Below are 26852 nucleotides of genomic sequence, written 5' to 3'. Positions count from 1 at the left end.
GTTAGACATTTCATGTCTGACTTAGTTCAGGCAAATTTTGTATTTTACCATTAGTTATTTTACTAGAATCCATCTACTAGAATCCATGAAAAATATGTGTACATATTTTTCATGGATTCTAGTAGATGTATGTGTACTTATCTACATTCTAGAATCCATTACTAGAACCCATGAAAAATGTGTGCACAAAAAGCGAAAACTAAACTAGATAAATGCCGCAGATGCTGTTCAACCCTTCAATTTAAGACGCTCAGATAAAAAAATAGCATCTATATGACGTAGTTATTCGACGTCTTTTTGACGTAGACTAACCAACTTACTAAATAGCTGCGATTATGAAGTAGTTTTACAAATTTTAGCTACACCTATTAAAAATCCTAGATACGCCCCTGCCATCCCAAAGTTGCAAGAGTTATTCATAATTATCGATGACTCTCTAAATACGCTCTTCCCAAACGGTCCATCTTGTTGTGGAAAGTTTCTTTGAGAAAGCCTTGTTCTTTTTCAATGTTCTCATTAATGTTTCGAAACAAATGTTCTCGTTTCGGTGAAAACTTTACAAGTACGCATAATTTGCCAACAACACTCAAGGTATCTTGCAAAATTTCACATTTCGCAGTCAACAATTTCACGGCTAAACTAAGAGAATTCCCTTGACTATGTATGGCAATTGATTTTGGCTGTTAAGCATAAAATTTGAGCTGACACTTCAGATTTCTTCCCCCCCCCCCCCATCATATTAAACGTGCCATCATAGGTTTAGCTGCTGCATTTATCAAAACGTAAGTTAATTTTAATGAGAATACCTTTAAAAACAAGTACAATAGTATTGCTCTCTTAATTTTTTTAACTGGAAAAATCCTATTCTAATCCTAATCGTAATCCTATAAAGTCTTTAAAAAATCCTATAAAGTCTTTAAAAGGCTCAGATATTTATCTATCTTTCGAAGATAAAACGATAGCTGTACATTATTCAAGTCAGTACCTTCATCAACAATAATGAAAAAAAACGTGCATTTTCGAATGGTTTTTAACTTTTTGTAATGTTAGAGTAGCTATTATTTCTAAAATTTCATTTTGCACCGTGTTATGTGAATACTTGTAACCAACTCTTCCATAAAGATGATGTACAATGTTGTACAGAGCACGTAGTTTATCCATAAACTACGCAATATCTTGATATTGGCTTTTCAGATAGTTTACAAATTGTTTCTTCACTAGTCGCATATGGTGCATATAGTTTCTACTTGAAAAAATATGCAAATATTTTACTCAAGTTGTTTGGATTGTTGAATAGTGAAAAAGTATTTGACAAAAACTTAAAATATTTAGATCATGAGTGTCCAAGAAATATAATCTTATAATGTAATACTAGCTGTCGAGACCTGTACGATACGGGTCATTGTAAGTTTGTTCCATACCCAACTATTTCTAAATTTGTTCTTACATTGGTTTCGATACTTCAACGGCAAAAAAATTATTTGATTCAAAGTCCTTAGCTTTTGTTTAACAATTAATTTACTATAATTGCGTACTTTAATATTTTTCACAAAATTTTCATTAAGATAGAAGACAGTTGGGTAACATTTCTTCAGGTGTTTTTAGAAACGTATGCTATAATAAAATTTTAACCCTCTCATTATGATTTATTTAAAAAGCAAAAGTTGACATAGAAAACAGGCCTAGGGACCTTGTTATTTTAAATAAGTTAGCTATATCTGTTTAACATTTGTTATAGAAACTTTACCGTAGAAAAGACTCTTAACTAATTCATTCAATGTTTTTGATGTTGTTGTTTTTTTTGATGATGTTGTTGTTTTTGTTTGCTGTTTTTGATGCCGAGTTTACAATTAAGTTATTTTTAAACCTGTTGTTTGTCCCCATAATCGATACTTAATGCAAATGGAAATCGTCTAGATTGTAATCACAAAGATGATAAAAGTATAAATGGTTTCCATTCATATATAAAATTTAAAAGAAATATAAAAAAAAAGCAAGTCAAAAATGGCCTTTATTCATTATACTCTATAATGGCCATAGAAATAAACAATTCAAAAAAGAAAAATATAGAAGTTTATTTGACAAACACAAAATACATGTTTTTTTGAGATAAAATAAAAATATTAGCTTTGAAAAAAACTAATTACAAAAATATATCAATCAATAATGCTTTGGAAGAGACGTCTTGTATTCAGGAAACATGTAAAAAATAAAAGACATAAGTATGGTATCAAGTTCTATGAGCTTTGCGAATAGTATAATATTATACTAAAAGTAAAAATCTACTTTAATGAGGCAGCTCTTGATACACATTTGTTGGGTTAAACGGGAGTTATTGTTTTATATTTAATAGACAAATTTCCGGTTATTACCTGTACACCGAAAACTTCTATAATTCCTTTGATTTAACAAAACACATAATAAATAAAAAAAAATCATATATGGTACGTTAAGAACTGATCGAAAGTCAAACCTAAAAGAATGTACAAAAGCTAAACTGAAACAGGGAGATGTTATAAGCAGAAGCAGATAGGGTGTAGTGGTTGTTTTATGGAAAGACAAAAGAAACGTGCCACTGATAAGCACTTGCATTCGTGACGAAAAGGAGAGGAGAGAAGAAAATGAGATCCAACATTTTTAAAACTACAATCAATGTGTGTCAGGAGTAGATAGGGCAATCAAATGATCATATTATGATTGCCAAAGAAAGACAATTAGATGATATAAAAAAGTAGCTCTTCATCTCTTTTATATTTTTGCGTTTAATGCTTATTGCCTAAGCAGCAAATATGGAGTAGAAACAATTTCCTTCCTTAAGTTTAAAGAATTAGTTGTTACGGATTTATTGGGTGAACGTTTAAATGAAATTGTTCCTCAAATACCCAATAAAGCTTCTACTACTTGACTTCAATATCAACTTTTCTGTAACTTTTATTAGTGATTGATGTTTACAAAAAGTTATTTAAAATATATTTCCAGCAACAAAATTTGTTGTTTTTTTTAATTATCTATGAAAAACATGGTGTTTAATTGTATTGCAATAATTGCTTATAGATAAGTGCATTCGTAAATAAAACATTGTTTGTGTAGCATTTATTAAATGGCATACCTTGTAATTAATGTTCAAAAAATTTAAAAATAAGCTATTAAGCAATCTTTTTCTTAAACATGCAACACAGAGTTGACCGTATAAGAAGCAAGGGTTTTTGAGGTAAATATCAACTTTATCAAAAGCTTGACCTTTGAAAAAAGCAAGGTCTTCGAGTTCTTAAAATAAAAAGCACAGAATTATAAACTTTAAATACAATTGATAAAATACTTGAATTGTGATATTATTAAAATGCATGAATTAAATAAATTACCTGACATTAAAAGTTACTTTACTAATTTAAAAATAACATGAAGTTTATCTATTAATACAGAACTTAAAGTTACTAAATTATTATCTAATATAAAGGTTTTAGATTTTCCAACTGATATTAGCAGATTATAATAAAGAGTCAAGCCTTATCGCGTAGTCAGAAATATGAAGCAAAATGTTATGAGGCCAATCATGCTAAATCTTCTTTAAAAAAACTCTGTGACAAACACGCAAAAATGGGTAACGGCAGCGTTGCGTTGATCAATAATTAAAAGCGATACTATATATAATCTTGCACGTTCATATTATTATCAAATGTTCAAATGTTTATTATACTGTATATAGTTTTATTTTCTGTATTCGAAACCCATTTTGCACGGACTTAAAGATGAACGAAATTTTTCGTTTTGTGAATTGTAGCTATTAGCTAACCTTTATCGTCAGTCAATGATTTTACATTTTACTCTACTCTTGCTTTGTCGAAGTATTTAAATTGAACTAAATATAATACAAAATAATATAATACATAATTATATAATTCAAATATTAATACAATAATAGTAATATTTAATGTTACTATTTCAATACTAATAAATTGCTTAGTTAATTAAAAAAAATATTATAGTCTTAAGTTAGGTAAAATAATTCACCACCGCTGACAATTCAAGTAAGGTTATTTAACCAATGACTTTTTTTTCATGGCGTAAAATAACAAATTATTTTACTTCCATAGCTACCACTAAAACTAATAAATACAGTCGATTTATTTTTATGTATTTTGCCAAAAGTAGGTAAAAGTGTTTCTATTTATATAATAGCCTTTAATTTTTTTACTAGTAAAAAAATCAACATTACTTTGCAAAGTTCTTGGTAGGGGGAAGGCATGGCTTCCTCGGCAACCCCATCTTCCCCCTCTCCCCTCCCCAAATCTTTCCCCACTTTTTTCCCCACTTTTTTCCCAAATGCCGTGGCCGATGATTTTTTTATATTTTATTTACACATTTTCTGATTCAAAAATGGAGAACATGCAAATATTATAAGTAAATCAACTAAGGGTTTGGGTTAGGGATAAGTTAAATCTTAATGCCAATATTAATACTAAACCTTTCCACAATGTAGATTCACTCCCTCAATATTATATAGGTATATTATATAGATATGAATAGCCACATCCATACTGTGATTAAGTGAGAGACATACTTGGATACTTTTCATAAAAAAATCTTAGGTGTTTTACACACCTTATTACTAAAATATTTTCTATTTAAGAATAACTTTCTCTTATGCCCTTTATATTAAAATATTAAAAGACTCGTTTTTTTTTAAATGCGTAAAATAAATTATTTTAGTTTGAACAACTAATGGGTAGAATTTCACCACCAATCAAAATGTATTTTAAATTAAATAAACAAATCAGTCAGAAAACTTCAAAACTCTGAAAGTTTATTTACATTTTACGTGAGGTGAATATTCTTGTAAAACGCAAAGTCAAACGCAAGTCAAATTGTTGCTTGTTTTATTATCTATTAAAGTTAAATTCAGTTTCATTTGGTAATAAAAATTATTGCAACAATTATTTTTAAAACAGTGATGTTTCCAAAGAAAAAAAAGAATAAACTATTATTATTACTTTTGTTATCATTATTACTATTATTAGTGTTATTATTATTATTATTATTAGTAGTAGTAGTAGTAGTAGTAGTAGCAGCAGCAGCAGTAGTAGTAGTAGTAGTAGTAGTAGTAGTAGTAGTAGTAGTAGTAGTAGTAGTAGTAGTAGTAGTAGTAGTAGTAGTAGTAGTAGTAGTAGTAGTAGTAGTAGTAGTAGTAGTAGTAGTAGTAGTAGTAGTAGTAGTAGTAGTAGTAGTAGTAGTAGTAGTAGTAGTAGTAGTAGTAGTAGTAGTAGTAGTAGTAGTAGTAGTAGTAGTAGTAGTAGTAGTAGTAGTAGTAGTAGTAGTAGTAGTAGTAGTAGTAGTAGTAGTAGTAGTAGTAGTAGTAGTAGTAGTAGTTGAAATTAGAAGTTATTATAAAATTATCTTTTTTATATATAGTTTGCAGATGTTACGTATAATTAACCTAGTAAATATTTGTGCTTAAGAACCCTAGATAAAACCCATTGAAAAATGATGAAATTTGTTTTTCAAGTGCAATTAGAATTAAAAAGTTTTTGAAATGATTCTATTTGTATGCGTTGTTAATTAAAGAGTGATTTTGTGTAATTTAGAAAATAGTTTGTTCTATTTTTATTTAAAAAAAAGTTTTTCGAAAGTCACATATATATATATATATATATATATATATATATATATATATATATATATATATATATATATATTTATATATATATATATATATATATATATATTTATATATATATATATATATATATATATATATATATATATATATACATTTTTTCAATTATTCAGGGTATATTTATAAATTTTAATTACGCTTGCATTTTTTTTTTTTATAGGCACTTTGTAAATTCAACTGGTAAATCTTAAATGAATTTTGTGCTAGAAGATCAAAAGTTTAAGTACGAAGTAAGTAAGTTAGTGGGAGTTGACTGGGAGTTTCTTGGAATTTGTTTATCAATCCCTGATAATGTGTTAAAAATAATAAAAAATGATAATAATGGAACGGTTATGCAAGCATACAAAATGTTAACTCAATGGCATAAATCAAATAAAAACGCGACACTGGAAAAGCTTAAATATGCCATAAAAAGTATAGATAGATTAGATCTACAAAAACATGTTGATGAACTTGCAGGTAATTTTATTTAATATAAGAATTGTTATATCACTTTAAAATAAATAAAAAATATCAAATCAAAACAAAATATTCAATCTTCAAATCTCATAGCATAATCTTTTTCATTCCTTTTTTTTTTTTAATCTTGTTTATTTTACCATTAAAGAATATACACCATGCACACATATATAACAAAAAAAATCAATTGCTTTATTTCTGGAGCAAGAAGATTACAAATATAGAATTATTGCTAAGCTTTGTTCAAAACAGATTTTAAATAAAGCTCGGCTGTAATTTTATATTTGTAATCTTTTCTTCGGGCAAGTCTTTTTGTAATGGAAGAAAATATCAAACTTTCTAATTCAAAACCAATTAGACATGATATTTTTTATTAATTCCAAATAATATACGAATTTGAAGTCTTACCTTGTTGTAAAAAGTGTAAACCAACAAGCCGACAAGCCGTATGCAGTAATTACCACCCAAATCATAATTGCTAAAATTATTGCTGGAATTGCTGGAAAATATTGACAATATATATGAAAATATTGTTAAGACATAAAGCTCTATGAAACAGCAATTAATGTTCCAGCTTATGATATGAATCTCATTGCAAACTATTATGTAAAATTAAAAGCAGAAATTCTAAATAGAACCTAATCTAAAAGATTTGAGAAATACCATAATGAAAGTGTATTGTCACAATTTATTTGAATTTCCATCGCACCGTAGAAATGGATACTTACGGAAATACTTTACTAAAATTTAGATAAATTGCTAGTTGGAGCAAAAATTATTGATATTATCTTTTTTGATATTGTTATTATTTTTTTGATAAATAAACTTTAAGAAATATGAGTTGAACTATCTAAAAAAAGTAATTTCATTTAGATTAATTTGACCAAAATGTTAATTTTTTAATTTTTATCTGTACTTACTACTAACCAAATTTAATTACGGACGAATTTTTTTAATTAATATTAATTTAATCTAAGATAAAATAAAAAACTAAAAACATTTTTTTCAATTTATTTTCTCAAAACTTCCTTTTTTACTAAAAGACGTAGCCATTTTTTTCTTCTTCTCCTACTACATTATTTTTATCAACATTATTTTATATTGAAAATATAAACTAACTAAATAGCATTTATTCAAAAAATTCACTTAATCGATTGCAATAGTTTACTTTATATATTAGGGTGTCCCAGCTCCCCAAAAAAATCAAAATTTAGTCGTGGACAGCTGTTAAAGTTTTTGCTGGCGGGTTTTAGCCTAAAAACAACGGCTATTACATTTTCTGCAATCTGATCACATATGAGTCAGGACAAGCAACATGAAATTTGATACTGTAAAAAATAGACATTTTTCATGATAAAATCTTATATTTATTTTATCTTCGTTTAGTATTCTTATTTAAATAACTTTGATTACTATTCAGATTATTAATGATTGTTATATAATATAAATGCACCATAATGGAAACTAGACATAATGATTGATATGTACAATTGATATTAGAGTCCACTCCTGGTATTAATGACAAGGAAATCAAGGGGTGTAAACTACCAACAAAGAAACAAATAATTATTTGCCTGCTTGCCAACCTTTAATAATGCACTATTTTTTACAATTGATGATGTTCTGAAGCATATTATATGAAGGCAAATATCCCTCCAATAAGTGGAAGAAACAACATTGAAAGTATAACCAAGGAAGCACATGATGAATTAATGAAGTTAATAAAATACAATGAAAATCGAAGACGTTTAGATAGCCAAGGAATCAAGAAATTTATGTCAACATTAGATGCTATCATAAAATTTTATAAGAAATCTATTCTCCAAGATATGGAAGCTCAAAACGCCATAAAACATCAAAGGAAAAAAAATCCATCTACGCTGACATTCCTTTCATGCAAAGCATGACAACTGAAAGAAAAGCATCTTATTAAGGAATTGACAAAGTCCATGCAAAAATTGTTGAGAAAAGGCAGAAAAGAACCTATAATGAAGCTTTTTTCAAAAGAGACCATTCGATAATGTTCATTACCATTCGGTAATATTCAAAGAAACTGTTGAGTTTTAGTTAACCAGTAGTTCTTGCGATGAATCTGTTGGGGAAACTGCTGGACTCAGCTCAGCCTGCTCTGAATTGAAAGACGACACAAAAGACAAATTAAGTCTGGTGAACACATATTTATTCCACCTGATATTTTCAAGAATTCAAATGTTATTGCTAAATGTATTAAAAATACTAAGATGAATTCATTCTTACATTTGATGATATCTGTCTGCGGAGGAGATTTTTTAAAGATAAATCTAAGTTCTTTTCAGTCAATCGATATCAAGCATTAGTACTTTGCATATCAGCAAACAAATAAAAGACAAATGGAATCCGTCTTCAAAAATGATGGTACATTGGAACAAAAAACTGATGCCACCTTGGACTCCAAAGACACTGATGATTGTCTACCTGTTTTAGTATCCACAGTCAATCGAACTAAACTTATTCGTGTACCACCCCTTTCAATTTCAACCACAAAAGTTGATCTGAAACATGGTAACGTTGTCTCCGTTGCAACAAAAAATCAACGCATAGATTGGAAATGCGACGAAAACATCATAAGCATGGTCTTTGACACAACATCCTCGAATACAGGTTAGACTTTAACAAAGCAATTGTTTATTAAATTTTGTGATATATTAATAGTTTATTAAATTTTAAATCAAAAAATTATTTTTGCACAAACTCTAGGTTTACTAATACTGTGGAGGTTCTAAGTAATGGGCTAATTGTAAGGCTATTAGGTAGAGTTTTATTAAAGAATTTATTAATTCATTACTTACATCACAGGACTGCAGCATGTGTCTGCCTGCAGAGAGCTAGACTGTCTCTTGTTGTGATTTGCATGCCGCAGGCATGTAGGAGAAGTCATGCTTAGCAACTGTTGGGATTTATTAAATATAGAGGCTTCATCCGGTCTAATTATTCAACTTTTTTAAAAGTAAACCTAATGCCTTTACAACATCATTGAACAAAAAGAATTATTTAATTGATTAAATAGACTCAAGTGACTTAAAAGTGACTTAAATAGACTCAATTGGCTTTAACTAACAAAATGATTATAAATTGTTGTAGGTTAAAGAATCACTACTTGTATCTTCCACCAGTTAATAAAGCAAACTTTTACTATCCTGAAATTCCTTGAGAAACTGAAAAGGAACAAGAAAGCTTAATAAATTGCTTCCGTGAATTCCTAGCATTAGATTTCACTCGAGGGGATTACCAAGAACTTATTGAACTCAGCCTGTTATTAGTTACATCTGAACCTTAGAAGTTTAGCGAGAAGCATCCTTGTGCTTTGCACAAAGCAAGATGGATGGCAAAACTCTTGAACACTATGAAAATATTCCTATTGTCTGGAAAGATGATTGAGCAGTTCCCAATTCAGAAGTTGCAACCAAAAATCAAATAAAGAAATTAGAATGTTTCTGTGTGTTTGATGGAACTGTATATGTGCGTTGGTGGATTAAATACCCGTTTGCAGCTAATGCCCCAGTCAACGATTTGATTTTAGTTAAGAAACTGAAGCAGTTTGCATACCATGGTTCTATAATTGCTGATAACGGAATAAAAGCTCTTAGCAGACATAGTTGGTATATGAATCAAGAGCTTGTTCCATTGGCTCTTTTTTCACAAATGGTTTCTGACGAAGATAAATCTAATCTTAAGCCAATTTCAGAGAAGATAAAGTCACTGAGTGATTTGATTAGCCCTGGATCAATGAGGCTTTTCCATTTTGCGAATGCTCCCAATGAGTTTCTTTAAACACGCAGCCAACCAACCAATAAATAGACAAAATCTAATAACTTTCGTGAAATGAAGACCATTGTTCAAAGTCTTCAAGTAGTCAAAAAAGCTATTGTAAGAGGAGTAAAGCTATGTCATGATATCCTAGGTGTAGCAAAGAACGAAGAAAACGACAAAAACGAAAAAGTTTCAGATTAATGCAAACTATCATAAAGTTTTCAAGAGAAGTTCTGAAGCACTGGATGATGAATGATGATTAAATACATAAATTAGACTACAATTTTAATAATTATTAATGAGTATTTTTAACATGAGATTACATAATTGAATGAAAAATACTGCGTTTTTCATTCTTAAAGTTGTATTTTAGTCTAAAAAAATGTAAATTCAATAATCTAACGTAATACAATTTGATTCTGCTGGCTCAGTTTTTTGAAAATCATATACACACATATATTTCCGGTGCATATATAATAAAACCCAGTTTCAAAAGTTTGAATAGCAATTTTTCAAAAAGTTTGGGCACCAGTGACACCCAAATATTGCATATATTTGGATTGCAGTCAAATATATACAATTTTCGGGTTAAGAAACTGAAACAACTGTTTCAGTTTCTTAACTAAAATTAAAACCAGCATTTAATCCACTGTTGCCCGAATATTGCGAAATGTTCTGCACCGGCTTTAAGGGATAGCAAGGTCATGCACCGCACGAGGGTGGCAAGTATATTGGGAGGGGAGGGAGGGAATTTTGTTATTTCACATGTAGTAATTTTAAATTTTAAATATATCATTTCAATGTATTATTTTTCAATTTAATTTTTGATATTTTCCATTACTAGCGAATATGTATTACTAGCGAAATTATAAATTTATCAGGGGTCTTTATCTATAGGCTTCTCTCCTTCGTGCTGCCCTTGCGCGAAATATTTCTGGCCATTTATTGGAAATAAAAATACTTGATAAAACAAGAAAATTTTGACGATACAAACAAAAATTTTGATGACAGAAAACAAACAAGAAGTATAAAAACAAAATAAAGAGAATTAAAAACGGTCTCATAGTAATTTTAGGATTTAAAATACGCATAATCTATAATCTAAACGTTTTTAAATAAAAAAAAACAGAAACCAATTACAATTTTAGAATCAGTCATTTAATTGTGATGACGCGCACAAATTTTATTTAGAAATCAAGAAATAAAAAATGTAATTTTACTTTGTTAGAAAAAAAGTTATAACTTTTCTTTAATAAACAAGTTACGGTTTGTAGATTTGGGGTCCTAATATCAATGAAACACCCTATAAAAGTCCTTATAGGTGGTAATTGTGTATACTAATTGTAGCACAAAATGAGTAATTTCAAAATCCTGCATTAAAATCCAACGGACTTGACATTTGACTTTGACATTTAAGTTTATATCAAAAAGTGTTCCTTTCATATACGCTATGGATAGCTTTTAAGACCAAATTATTTGTTTTCGTGAAATTTTTATAAAACATGATATCTAGATCTGTAAAAATACTTTTTATTTTTATTTATTTATTTTCTGCAAGACTTCACTTACGAGATAAATAACAATTTTCTTTCTGATAATAGAATACTCTTCAAGGAAAGACACATGGGAAAGCAAATGTTTCAGTTTTTTTTTCTGAAATAAATTATGTAAAAACTCTTTCTAGTGCAGAGTTTAGATTTTCTTGCTATTATACTCAGTTACACATTTCAGGAGATTCTTGGCATAATCGGGGTGGGAAGAATCTCATTTGTACCTATACCAATGAACCTTGAAGTTTGAGTGCAAGGCTTCTGTTTCCTGCTCACTGTAGATGCCCAATCCCATTTTTTTCGTCTTGATGAACTGAGGAAAAACACTGCATGCGTTTTAGGGGTAGCTGAAATCAGAAGTTTAATGTAGCTCTGTGGGAATTGAGCAATTTTGGATTCGTAGTCAGGGTCCAAATTCTGGCCAAAGTCAAGAAGTCACAACATCCTTGAATAGCGTAAGTGTTTGAATGAAGCCATGAGCTTGAGCAAAATTTTCCTTTTCTGAAAGCAATTAGAGTTTGCTCACACCTCTCAAGAGCTTCATGCAGTCATTCCCATTGAAATGATCACCATGGAAAGGCTGGATGAAAGTTAGAAGTGATGAGGGCTATTCCTTGGCTTTGGGCCAAAGGTTACCAAGAGTTTAGATCAAGTGATTTACCACACCAAGTAGCAAATAAAGCTCCGTGGGTGGGATAGTCTCAAGGACGAGCTTGTCATCTGGAAAATTGAGTATTGGCAAGTGAACAACATTTTTGAAGTCCTTTCATTTTCTCAAATCTCCTCCTGCTCTGACGAGTTTGGAATATTGTCTTCTGATCTCACCAAAAGTTTTCAGGTGGCCACAGTTTTTGAGGTTTGGTGATGAGGCATCACACCAACAAATTGACGCTTGCTGCTGTGAGACTGTATTCCATATAAAATGTTTGCCAGCTTAAGATCGCAAGAAATGATGAGAGAATATTTCTGACATTCTTCTTGAACTTGAATGAGATTCAAATTAGCCTTCACATTAGGGTAGCTCTCTGAAGTGTTTTATGCAAGTGCTATCAGGATTTGTTGCTTTACACTTGTTGCTTTGGTTGAGGGTTGAGACATCAGTTTGATAGTTTTCTGAACTGGGCTGTTTGGCGGCGTTTCATCCTCCTCCAAAACAATGTGAGTTAAGCTTACTTTCAGAAAAGAGCCTCTTACATCAATTCCCAACTTCATAATTTAAAGGCTTCACTTAAACTGCTGAGACTTTGGCAATGAACCAACTGGCATGATTTCTTATTTTCTGCCAGAGTTATTTTGTTGATAATAAACTGATTATGAAACTTTTAGCCAGCTTGAGCAAACTTTAGAGGGAAACTTGGCCCCACCAATCTTACAGGACTAATTTGATTCAGGGTTGAGCTAAATTTTTGCATTCCACTGTTAGACAGTCCAATATTCTGCTGTATTTGAACCATATTTTCCGGTGGAAGAGGTTCTTTAAAGAGTTGCTGAGCTGATGATGGACTTAAACAAAGAAAATAGAAAGTTCAAAATCAATCAAGTGATTAAACTAGATAAAGATTTGAGAATTTAATTTAGAACAAAGTGTAATAAGAATATTTTTTAAGCAAATTAAATTAGAATCAATTAAAAATATTGAATTTTGATTCGGTGCATCTATCCAAACTATTTAGGATAGAATGAGGGGGGAGGGAGAGGGGTGGTTTGGTTTGGTTGATTCAAACTATTTGGTTAGGTTGGAAGTGAGGAGGGGGGGGGGGAGGATTGAATGTTTGATTTTCAGGTACAAAAAAATTATTTTTAAAATATCATTTTAAAAATAATTTTTACATTTTTAATTTACTTTAATTTTGTCTCTCCCTATTTAGCTCTATCAAAATATTTGATTAACAAGTTCAAACGTTTTTTTTAATTAAATTATCAATATCAAATCAGCACACCATACCACTTTTCATAGACAACATCTTTCCACTTGGTTGACTAAGCCTGATGGTTCCATTTGGAGAGGTACTTTTAGTAGCCAAAACTGCTGATGCAACTTGCTCTGCTCTTACGGGATTTGCAGCTACAATTTTCCTCAGATTTTCATGGCGAGTTCCTAAAGTGCAGTTGTGAGGAAGCCCACGTCCAATAATTGACAAGCACTTTGTGCAACGTTTTTCAGCACTTTGATAAGCCTGCTGTGGGAGTTTGGGCTCTGAGTCTTGGAATTTGCTGAATAGATGCTTTTCTTTTCCGTTGAGCTTGGCAATTTGGCAGCGTAAATACTAACAAACACTAGAAAAACGAGTTGCAGGTTTGATTAAAATTGTCTCAATGCGGTAAAGTTTTGACACAACGGTTATTTTCCCATCACAATCTCTCATTATTGAAATTGAGATCTTTCTGAGTTTGTTGAAGAATTTTTGATTTGTAGTTTTCGGTCAGCTCTTGGGCACCTTTTTTCATGCAAATGACATTACCAGATTTTCTGCATTCTTCATGGGTCTTTGCAAACGTTGGCATCTTCAAACTTAACAAATATATTCACGAAAACCTTTTTTACAATTTTCTTTTTTTTGTACAACTGCCTCTTCCGGAAAATGCTCTGGATACGGACAGAAGGTTCGAGCTTTCAAAAATGCTCTTGAATTAACGTAATAAATCAAATTTTGAAAAAAGTTATAAAAATAAGAAAACTATATATAATATTTGATTGGCAACATTTCTTATTTCATAAATTTTTTTTCACAGAGCATGTTTACAGCCTGAAAATAGCACTGACAAAGTCCGAATTTAGATCATTTAGTTTATAATTACTTAGAGATACAAATTTTCATTTGGATGTTAAAGAGGGATTTCAAAACACCTAAATATGGACTCCAAAAGACATGTACTATTACCAACTAAAAGGATTTTCAAAGGGTATTTTATTGAAATTAGGACCCCAAATCCACAAACCGTGAAGCCTTAAACGTTTTTGAAATTTTATATCTTGAAACATTTAACTTAAGTCATAAAGATAAATAAGAATATTTGTAAACAAAGACAAAATCTGTGTTTAAAAATGCCGGTTTATTAGCTTAAACTTTAATATCCGTTTAAATATAATGATAAAAGATCATTATGTATGTTTTAGATTTAATTAACCAAGAGCGAATAAATAGATTTTTAATGCATTGTTGTAGATCATACCCGCCGCCAATAACTGAAATCTATGCTTGTTATAGTTTTTAGCTTCTTTATATATATATATATATATATATATATATATATATATATATATATATATATATATATATATATATATATATATATATATTTATATAATAAACTGACATTTATTTGAAATGTTTGCTTTACTAGCTTCTTTCAGTAAACATTACTCGTAAAGCACTAACTCTTAGGACATATAAATGCATTTTGTATAATTAAGAATTTCTCATGTTATTTAGTTAGTTAGTTAAACTGCACGGAATGGGCGTGTTCCATAGACCCATCAATAGCTATCCGGGCTAACTCGTGTATGATTGCATTGAACATGATGCGCTGTGATAATTATGGTAATAGCTGATCAATTTTTGCTTTGAAGCAGTTGATATTGATGGCATTGACAATTTTGTTACGTAGTGCGTTCTATGGGTGAATAACACTGTTGATCAAAAAGTTGAAACAAGCAAGGTCTTATGTCTTTTTTATGGTAATTAAAGTAATAGCTGATCGAATTTTGCTTTGAAGCAATTGACACTGATGGCACTGACAACCTTGTTAGGAAGTGCGTTCCATGAGTGAACAAGTCCACGTTTGATGCATCTCGTCTCGTAGTCAAAGCGCTTTATTTTGTGTGGTACTTTGGTAGCCAAATGCCAATGCAGGATGTGTTCTATGGTATTTATGTATTTTTAAGGTATAGGCATTAGGCGGTAACTGCGAACTAGAGATGTGGGAGTGTATGGGTGGTGTATAATTTTTCCCATATTTTAGTGTCTATACTAAGAAAGGTATGTTTTAAGAATTCGAGGAAATTATTAGCCTGACCAAAAAAGAATCAAGCAACTTTTGCCTGATTCTTTTTTGGTAATTTAAACGCCTATGTCTATCTTGGATATTGTTGACTCGAGTTGACTTTGCTTTTAGCGTTGTACTTGTTCATTGAGTAAACGTGTGGCAAAACCTTTTATTTGTTGATGTGCATAATCTTGCATTTCTAGACGTTGAGCTCAATCAACCAGTTTTGAGTCCAGCTGACTATGCTATCCAGATCAACATGCAGTCGAGCTTTGTTTTCAGCGGTTTTAACAACGCTTAGAGTTTTATTGTTGTCTGCGTGCATTTTACAGATGTTTTCACTACTGACATGTTCGAATACTGTTTGCTACATTATTAGCTTTCCTTTTTTAATAATAATTTTTTAATTCTTTTAGACAAAATTTCAAATTTTTCATAGTTTTTGAAAGATCCTTTGTTTTAGATTGGAGTGAATTAAACAGTGCATAAATAGTTCGTATTTTCTAATGAAAACCAATAACCTACACACACCCACAAAGCTGTTATATATGCATTTGAATTGGCACATTTGTACATTTAGCATATCAGTTGGCAAGTTTTGAAGTATAGTTGGCAAATGTGAAACATTGAGGAAATTTTTTGTATGCTTGTGTCTTTAGTTAGAAAAAAACACATACAACATTCAAACCCCATCCCTATACCACTTTCTCTCTCCTTTATGAGAAATCTCAAAGGCACGACCCTGCCTGCCACCTAATAGCTACGCCACTGTTTACTTCATTTTTTTGAAATAAAGGAAATCATTGTTATTAGATATTAAGATAGATATTAACAAAGATATTAACAAAGATATTTTAGATCTTTGCGAAACAAATTTTCTACAAATTAAAGTTAACAATGTTATTATAATATTATTATATATTAGATATTTTTCTTCGTTATGTCACAAAAATGTTTTTAGAAAATTGTTTAGAAACTTTCTAATCAAAGATATAATTAAATCTACTAGCTTAATTTAATAATTATTGATGAAAATTGTGTGCTTAATAAGGCAATAGGTAAATTAGGCAATAAAAAGAAACTGTTTTGAGTTTAACGACGACTTGTTAGTTTTAAACCATGTTTTATGTTTTATAAGCTCTAACTTTGAGGCTATCAAAAAGGTCACTGATTGAACTAGAAGAAGATTGGTGTCATCTGCAAAAGTTACACAATCTAACTTTTACGAGAATTTAGAAAAGATGTTGACATAAGTTGAAAATAAATGAGGAGCTGGAATAGATCGTTGATGGACCCCACATTTGATTTTTATTTGTTTTGAATTGTTATAGCGATTTAAGGTAAAACATTGTTGTCTATTGTCAAGATAGTTAGCGTGCCATTTTATAATTTGATTTTTACTAAAGATTCTGTGTTCTATCAAATATTTATACAGTCTCTTGTAAATTATATTTCCAGGAAGTTTAGAAAATATAGGGATTTAAGATTGGTCTATATTTACTTATATCAGTTTTTAAAGGTTGCTTCTTAAAATATTATTATAATATTAAAGATATCTGTTTAACTTTTTTTGTTTCAGATGATTGTTTTCAAAAATATTCAACAGAAAAATTGGAGATGGCAAATAACGCTTTTAAAATGACTAAGTTCAATACCGCTCAAACATATTTTAATGAATTATTATATAAACAAATAGACATTTTAGGCAGTGAGCATCAGCAAACCCTTAATACTCAATACTGGATAGCAAGATGTTTATATGAGAAAAATGAACTCAATGACGCTGAACAACTTTATAAAAAAGTAAGAACCATGCAAGAAAAGATTCTAGGAGAGAACCATATGGATGCATTAAATACAAAACACTGGAATGCAATATGTTTATTAAAAAGAAAACAGGTTGACGTCGCTGAGAAAATGTTTAGAAAATTAGAACTTATGCAAAAAACAATTTTAGGAGAAAATCATAAAGATACACTCAAAAGTAAATACTTCATCGCTCATTGCTTGAGAGAGAAAAAACAACTAGATAGCGCAGAAAAAATATTCGTAGAGGTAGAACGCATGCAAAAGTGTGAATTAGGTGAGAAACATGAGGACACTCTTAAAACTAAATTTTATATTGCGCATTGCTTGTACTCAAAAAAAGAAATATGTAGTGCAGAAAAAATATTCAGGAAAATTTATAATACTCAAATACAAACTATCGGTAAAAAGCATAAAGAAACATTAAATACCAAATACTGGATTGCAATGTGCTTGTTTGAAATAAAAGAAAAGATTTTGACCGCAGAAAAATTATTTACAGAAGTAGAATGCATGCAGAAAATAGTTTTAGGGGGTAAACATGAGAACACACTAAATACTAGGTATTGGATAGCAAGATGCTTATTTAAAAAAAAACTGTTTGATGAGGCAGAGAAAATTTTTGAAGAAGTACAAAATATTCAAAACGAAGTTTTAGGTGATAACCATAAAAGTACACTAATAACAAAATACTGGTATGCAAGGTGCTTATTTGAAAAAAAAAAGTTTAATATCGCGGGAAAAATATTTATGACGGTTGAATGCATGCAGAATATAGTCCTGGGGAAGAAACATGAGAACACAATACTAACAAAATACTGGTTTGCAAGATGCTTACATGAAAGCAAAAAATTTGATGATGCAGCAAAAAGATTTGTAGAGGTTGAAAGAATACAAAAAGATGACTTAGGGGAAAAACACGAATGTACATTAGATACAAAACACTGGTTTGCAATGTGCCAATTTGGATTAAAAAAAATCAATAATGCAGAAAGCTTGTTTAGAGAACTAGAAAATTTGAAAAAAGAAGTTTTCGGTGTTAATCATAAAAGTACACTTAATGCTAAATACTGGTTTGCAAGAAGCTTGTATGAAAAGAATGAATTCAGCGATGCTGAGAAAATATTTTTGGAAATAGAAAAAACCCAAAATAATGTTTTAGAGGGAAAACATGAAATTTCATGTAAAGCAAAATACTGGATAGCAAGATGCGCGTATAAAAAGAAACTCTATAATAACGCTGTCGATATCTTTAGAGAAACAGAAAAAAATGGTAAAAAATTTTTAGGGGATAAAGTTGAATATTTAATGAACGCCAAATATTGGATTGGTGTTTGCTTATTTGAAAAAAAAGAATACGACAGCGCGGAGAATTTGTTCAGAGAAATAGATAATTTAAGTAAAGAAATATTTGGATATAAAAATTTATATTCGATAATTAATAAGGAATGGGTAGCAAAATGTTTATTTGAAAAAAAGCAATATGATAATGCAGAAATGGTATACCGAGAAAAAGAAGTTTTGTTGAAAGAGATAGTAGAAGATGAAAATACTAATATACAAGGTACTAAATTTTGGATTGCAAGACATATTTACGATCAACAACAATTGGACGATGAAGAAAGATTAATTAGAGAAGCAAAAAACTATAATACAGAAGCACTATTAAATACCAAATTCTGGGTTGCACGATGTTTATATGAAAAAAAGCAATATGAGGAGGCAAAAACAATATTAAGAGAAGTAGAAAATGTACAAAAAAACGTTTTAGGGGATAAACATGAGAGTACACTAAATACAAAAAGCTGGATTGAAATTTGCGAAAACGAAGGGAAAAATTTACTAGAAGTTTTTTTGTCATCATTGTATGACAGTAAATTTTTTCGCACTTTAAGTTTGCTTATTCCTAATACTTAATTATTTTCCGTTATTTGAAACCGGGCTGCACTTGCACAAAAAAGTCCGTTTTTTTTTTTTTTATTTCCTCTAAAATAACCATTTTTTTTCCTAACCTTCTCCTTTTTATTCTTTAAAATACAATTTTTTTATTTTAATTTTTTTTATCTGAATGAAGATAAAATTAAACTTATATGTATTTTTTTAATAAACTTGCTCGCGACTGCGTTGCCTGTGAGAAAGTAAATATTTGTGTACTATTGTAGATACTTTGTATGATTTTTTATTTTGTTTTATTTTTGAATAAATACAAAATATTTTTTTTTTTTTTTGAGTGTGTGTGTATAACTAACTCAAAAAATGAGCTTTGTAAAATATGAAGCCAGTTGTTCTGAGAAGATCAAATTCCGAAACAAGCTTTTTTTTTTTATCTCCGAAACATACATTTATAAACAATATCTGGTCAACTTATAAATATTTAAATATAATGGATGGTTAACTTATAATTAAGAAAGTTTCATTTAAATCCATGTAAAACTTGTAGCTTTGGTAACGCATTTGTACAAACAGAAAAATTGCTGGGTATCAAAGCACTAGTTTATATTTGCTTCGTATTAGCAAGCATAAATAATCAAATATTTTAAGTACTAACTTCATGCTTCATTACCTTCATCTGAAATAATTTCTTAAGGTTTCTTAAGCGAGATTTTCTTATGATAATGAACTAAAAAGACGTTTTAGTCGTTATTGCTTAAATGTGATACATTTTGTCATTAGAAGTTTAAAAGAGAGTTTTTAAGTTTTTAGAAATAATAAGCAAGAAACGAAATATTTTAAACGTTTTATGCCTAACTTGGTGTAGTAAGTGCGTGTAGATGTAAGTGAAGGAAAGCGGTTTATAAATAGGCCTGACATGTTTCTGATGCCAATAAAGAGGGTTTAACAATTTTAGATTCAAGAAATTTTACCCTAAAATACTGAAAATATACTTTTCTAATATACTAAGCTGCTGCTATCGCTCGTCCTCTGGTGAAATAAAGAGTTTGAAGTCCTATTTAATTACTAATATCATAAATAAATGTACAATTGAAAAGAAATTAAACTACAAAATTGATGACATAAATTTAAATGCATATCAAATATCACGTAAATTGAAAAATTAATTTGTTTTGTAATAATTTTTTTTAAAAGCAGTGTCATTAATCAAATAAACCAACAAAAGTAACTTTAAAGTCCTTTACAGATAACATGACCCACTGATAACATATAACATGACCCACTGACAACATATAACATGACCCACTGACAACATATAACATGACCCACTGACAACAGACACTTGTAATGGAATTAAAAAGGGGATTAATTTAAAACTTTTCATCCAAACCTAATGTGGTTTATAACTTTATAATTAACAAATTAACTAATTATTGTACAATTTCTGTACTTTCTATACCTTTTTAAGATGTAATTGAGAACATAAAAGTTGTAATTAAGAAATCGCAAAATGTAATTTAGAATTACAACATATAATTTAGAAAACTTTATATGAAATTAAGAATCACAAAATGTAATTAAGAAATCGTAAAATGTAATTGAGAAACCCAATATGTAATTAAGAAAAATCCCAATATGTCATTTGAAAAACAAAATTGTAATTAAGAAATATATGTAATGATATGTGAATGGAAATACATAATTTGTAATTACAAATTTACGATGTACGCTTTAAAGTCATTTTTAAAGACCTTCTTAGACATGCATTTTAATAAGTTAATAAAATCAATTTTAACATTTGTATGCATCAACAATAAATATGAAATTGAAAGATCGTTCTGTTATTTTTCAATACACTATAAACAAAAAGTCTGTTACTAAATTGAATCCGTGTCAACATTTATTTTTCTACATTTGTTTACATCCGCTTCTGGAACAACCAGAACCAACTTGTCCAATTTGTCGACAAAAAATACATTCAACCGAACAAGTTGAAAGAAAACATTACGTTTTACCTTCACCAAATGATAGAAGAAGAGTTACTGAATGTGTTTTATTCAAAATTGTTTAAAGGATTTGGTCGTCGTAACAGACAACGCTCCATGTCACGCTCGTTTGGGAAGGATGTTTGTAAATTAACCAGCTCAGTTGTTACAATTAGGACCCTATATTCCAATGTTAAACCCGTCGGAAACAATCTGGTCCAAAATAAAAATTAACGTTAAAAACGCGATTCACGTTCCACCTGTATTTGGTGCGGAGATTATGGAAAAACTGATGCAGTATTTAGAAAGATTTGTTACAAAATGTAGTTTTTCAAAAACCAACTTTCTATAAATATAAAACTAAATACAAGCCAATAAGAATTTGAAAATTATAATTTGACTGAACACGCAGATCTTAATCATTCTCTACAAATTTACTAGATATTACATTTGGTGTTCCCCAAAGAACTTGGAACTTGGAATGTGGTGTTCCCCAAGGAATAAAGAACTCTATACTAGGACCACTTTTTTTTCTAATTTGTATTAATAATTTTTATATTATAAATAGTGTTATAACATTATTATACAATAAATCGTGTTATAGTATTTTTACTAGACAAAAAAAAGTTTTTGTTATCACAAACTTTTGTTGTACAAACGTCTGAACATTTTTGTGATAACACAAAAGTTGTGTTATCACAAAATCAGCAAATACACTTTCTTTAAATTTTAAGCATTATAAATTATAGACAGTGTGTTTGCTGATAATACAAACTTTTTCTTGTCTAGTAATTAGTCTTGTCTAGTAATAAAAATTCTAACTTGGCTTGGTTTAAAAGTTACTTGTCTAATAGGAAGCAATATATTTCTTACGATGGTGGTAAAACGGATAATATGATTATTACATGCGGTGTTCCCCAGGGATCAGTTCTAGGGCCCCTTTTGTTTCTAATTTATGTCAATGACTTATATAAATTTTCTAATATTTTAAACACAACTTTATTCGCCGATGATACGAATTTGTTTTATTCTCATGAAGACATTAATATTTTATTTTTAACAGTTAACAAAGAACTTGATAACCTAACCCAATGGTTTAAAGCCAATAAATTATCTTTAAACATTACTAAAACTAAATACACATTATTCCATCGTGTTCATAAAAAAGAAAATATTCCACTTAAACTTCCAAATCTTTTTATTGATAAAAATATAATAAAAAGGGAAATATCGTCAAAGTTTTTGGGCGTAATACTCGATGAAAATGTTACATGGAGAGAACAAATAAATGTTGTTGAGAATAAGGTTTCTAAAAATATTGGTATACTGTATAAAGCTAAACAGGTCTTAAACCAATCTTGTCTTAAATACATATACTTTTCATTTATACACTGTTACCTAAACTATGCTAACATTGCTTGGTGCAGCACCAATGTTACAAAGCTAAGTAAATTTCTATGTAAACAAAAACACGCCATTAGGATTATTACAAATGAAAATCGCTTTTCTCATTCAAAAATACTTTTTAGTAAACTTAATATTCTAAATGTTTATAATTTAAATCTCTATCATGTTCTTATATTTATGTTTAAACTTGATAAAAAAATGACACCATATTTATTCAACTATTTATTTAAAAAAATAAATCACATATACAGCACAAGATTTTCAAATAATAACTATACTCAATCCAAAACCTACTATTCTGCCACTAAATACTCAATCACAAACCGAGGACCTAAACTCTGGAATACACTTTTAAATAATGATCTTAAACCACTTTCTTCGCTTAATCAATTTAAAACTAAACTTAAGCAAAATCTTTTACTAAACGACAATGAACTAAATTTCTTTTGAAGCGTTTAAAATGAGAGTACTATTATTAATGATTTAGTATTAATAATTGTTTATTACTAAGATTGTCTATTCTAATACATAAATATGATAAACAATCTTGTCTCTAGTCTTGTTTCTGTTTATTTATTTTTTTTTGTTTTGTCTTTTTTTTTTTTGTTTTTTTTTGTTTGTTTGTTTGTTTTTTCTTCTTTATTGTTGGTCTTTTTAGTAAGTAAAGTAAACTTAAGCGTTAATAAAAAAAAAATAATTTATAGCATATGTAACTTTTACGGTTTTTATTAGCATTGTAATTTACGGTATATTTATTACGGGGCTTAGTGATAAGGCAACTATAGTCTTCTTTTTGCCCCTGTCATATATTGTTTTTTATTCATGAACATTGTTATTGTAAATACTATTAACGACGAAATGTATAATTAAAAAAAAAAAAAAAAAATTATATTATAACACTATTTAATGACATAAATATGAAGCTATTAAAAAGTTCAAAATGGTTCAAATATATTTAAAAAGTTGAAAATATATTTAAAAATGTCAACTTAACTTGACGTTGATTCAACGTTAGTTCAACGTCTTCATTTCGACTTTGACATTACAAAAAACAGGGTGCGGATTCACAAAACTTGCGTAAGCGTAAATTTGGCAGAAGTTTGGCGTAAGTTCTAAACTTCATTATTTTCGTATTCACATAACTTGCGCAGTTGCAAAGCACAAAACTTGCGATATATATTTCGTAAGTTCCATTCTTAAGTTAAAAAAAACATCTTAGGAAAATGTTCAGCTAGATTTAAGCAAGAAAAGTAACGTTAGATAGGAGCTACCTTAATTTTGGCGTAACTTTAAAATATCATATATATTGATTTTTTATTGTTAAAATTTGTGATAAGATTTTTTTAAATTTGTGATAAATAAGATATATTGTATATGATAAACATAGTGTAAATAATTGTATATGTAGCTATAGTGCATATGTAAAATATAGTATAAATTATAGTATAATTTATACTACAACTTAAAGGGACATACACACCATATTTATCACAAATTTTATAAAATCTTTTCACAAATTTTAACAAAAAAAAATTGATCTATAATTTGAAGGTTAAACTACTTTTTGTTATAGTTTAATAAAAAGTATTTAATTTATAACTTCTTCCCTTTGCAGTAAAAACAACATACTCTGTTAAAATGTTGTCAACTAATGTCATTTTGCAGAAGTAACTGCATACTGTGATAAAATGTTGTATACTTTTTAATCTACATATTTTGACAATTTGTTAATAATACCAATTATTTATTATGTGACAATTTGTTAGTATTACTAATAGTATAAGTATAAAAGATGACAGAAATTTTATGCTAATTCTAAAAAGTTTCTTATTTTATTCTATTAGAATATTGTTTTTTTGTGAGTGCCAACAAATAATTAAGGTGTAAATTGGTGCTACTAAACTTTCAGTCTGAAGGGAAAAAATAATATTCCCAATATTAAGTTCAATAAATTTACGTATATTAGAAGATTAAATCAAGTAGTTTTATGTTTAATAATATATTTATAAAGCATAACTTGGAAAATTAAATTCATAAAAATTTTATCATAAATATTGTCAGATAATTAAGTTTTATATTACCTTTTTAACAAAGGTTAAATGTGATATCAAGAAAATTTACGGTTTTTATATTTAGTCTGATAGTGATTTGAAGATTAAAATTGTCTTTGAAAACTTTATAAGATTTTTCTTTATTTTTTTCGATTGAGGACCACTTATATTATAGAAGCAGCAAAGACCATCATCTCTATATAGACCGGTAGTATTAAGGCCATATTCTTTGGCAATCGTGAATAAGATATAAAGCCAACTAGTTCGCATAGTTCGGCTCCGTCAAAACTACCCGTTGTGACATCGAAATTAGGGCCCGCTGACTTTTTAATCCACATATTATTTTCTGACAAAAGTAAAGATTTCCTAGTATGGTAAATAATTTCGAGTGATTTTTCAGGAATTTTGGTGAACTATTTTGCATGGACTACAGAATCTTGAAGAAGTTGTTTCGAAATTGAAGGGTAAAACTCGTCAATATCGTACTGAATGAAAGTACAATTATTTGTTTTGGGTATGGATTTCAACCATTTTATGACGTCATTTGTCATTGGCGTACGTGGGTAGCATAGTAAATTTTCTAAATATCACATTTAACCTTTGTGAGAATTCTTTTAAACCTTATAGAAAACCAGTAGATAATCCTTTATATATTAACATTAATTCCAATTATCCACCAAGCATTACTAAATTGATACCAAAATGATCTCTAATCGCATCAATAATAAATCTTCAAGCAAAGAAGCTTTTAATAGAGCCGCACCATTTTATAATAACACTCTCAATTGTTGTGAATTCAAAGATAAGATCAATTTCATTCAAAATATCCAGAACTATAATACAAAAGCTCGAAAAAGAAACATTATCTGGTTTAACCCACCTTATTCACTCAAAGTCAGAACAAACGTAGCCAAAACATTTTTGAGTACAATTGATAAATGTTTCCCTAAAGGCCACAAATTTCACAAACTTTTTAATCGAAACAACTTAAAGGTTAGTTATAGCTGTCTTCCAAACATCAAGAGCATTATTACTTCCCATAATAAAAAGATATTATTTAATTCTCATGAAAATGCCAATCAATTATGCAATTGTCGACAAACCACCTTATGTCCACTCAATGGAAAATGCCTTACAAAAAATCTTATTCACATTTGCAACGTAAAAACTCTCCAAGAAGAAGAAGGATATTATTACATTGGGCTTACTGAGAAAACCTTCAAAGACAGGTGGTGTAAACATAAAAACTCTTTTGTTTATGAAAGTAAGGCCAACTCCACTGAACTTTCAAAATTTGTGTGGGAATGCAAAAATAAAGCTATAGAACCTATATTAAAATAAAATATTCTCGATCAAGCGGAGCCATCCAAACCTGGTAGTAAATTTTGCAATTTATGCTTGACAGAAAAATACCACATTATTACATCACCATTAAATTTGCTTAACAAACGAACCGAGCTTGCGTCAAAATGCCGCCATGAAAATAAATTTCTAATAAAAAACTTTAATTTTATCAAGGCGGACACTAATAGCATTTTTTGTATATAATTTTTGTCGTTACTATTTTGTTGCTTTTACATCTGATGATCGATATTGCGTGAAACTTTTAGTTGTGTAATTGAAATATATATTATTTATTATTTAGTTTTCACTATATTATTGGCTCTACTAGTTATCTAACGCGCTGTATTTAGCACTCTTACTGGAAATATTAACACAATTCCTACAATATATATATATATATATATATATATATATATATATATATATATATATATATATATATATATATATATATATATATATATATATATATATATATATATATATATATATATATATATATATACATATATATATATATATATATATATATATATATATATATATATATATATATATATATATATATATATATATATATATATATATATATATATATATATATATACATATTAGGGTGTCCCAAAAAAAAATATATTTTTGTGCGCTATCAAAAAATTGGCTCTTATATGTAAAAAGACGAAATATATAAAAAATATTGATCTGAGACAAGTGCAAGAGCTTGGTGTAAAACTTGAAATTTTTAAAAAAAGTCAATTTTTGTCATGTTTTTATTATTTTAATTGTACATGTAATATAAAAAAGATGAAATTTATTCAAAAGTATGATTTTTTAAATACAATTTTTTAAAGTGGTCATCTTTTACTTTTATTCAATTGTATATTTAACTTTTTTTCTTGATTATTGG

At 28.8% G+C, this 26852-nt stretch overlaps 1 protein-coding gene across 1 annotated transcript; it reads left to right on the top strand.

The window, feature by feature from the left end:
* Nucleotides 1–4793: 4793 nt before the first annotated feature.
* LOC105845046 (uncharacterized) lies at nt 4794–19574 on the top strand. The gene is made up of 3 exons (XM_065800047.1): nt 4794–4912; nt 5835–6133; nt 17039–19574. Exons 2-3 carry the CDS (start codon nt 5866–5868, stop codon nt 19180–19182), a joined length of 2412 nt encoding a protein of 803 aa, XP_065656119.1. The 5' UTR covers nt 4794–4912; nt 5835–5865; the 3' UTR covers nt 19183–19574.
* The last annotated feature ends 7278 nt before the right edge of the window (nt 19575–26852 follow it).

This window comes from Hydra vulgaris, chromosome 06 (genome assembly GCF_038396675.1).
Source record: "Hydra vulgaris chromosome 06, alternate assembly HydraT2T_AEP".
Classification (NCBI taxonomy): Eukaryota; Metazoa; Cnidaria; class Hydrozoa; order Anthoathecata; family Hydridae; genus Hydra; species Hydra vulgaris.
Note: the sequence above shows the minus strand (reverse complement) of the source record. Positions and strands in the feature narration are given on the sequence as shown.

Bases quoted from the DNA above. Each gene is read 5' to 3' on its own strand.
- LOC105845046 (XM_065800047.1), top strand. From the start codon at position 5,866: ATGAATTTTGTGCTAGAAGATCAAAAGTTTAAGTACGAAGTAAGTAAG. The intron at 6,134-17,038 runs GTAATTTTATTT...TTTTTGTTTCAG, and splicing joins ACATGTTGATGAACTTGCAG to ATGATTGTTTTCAAAAATAT.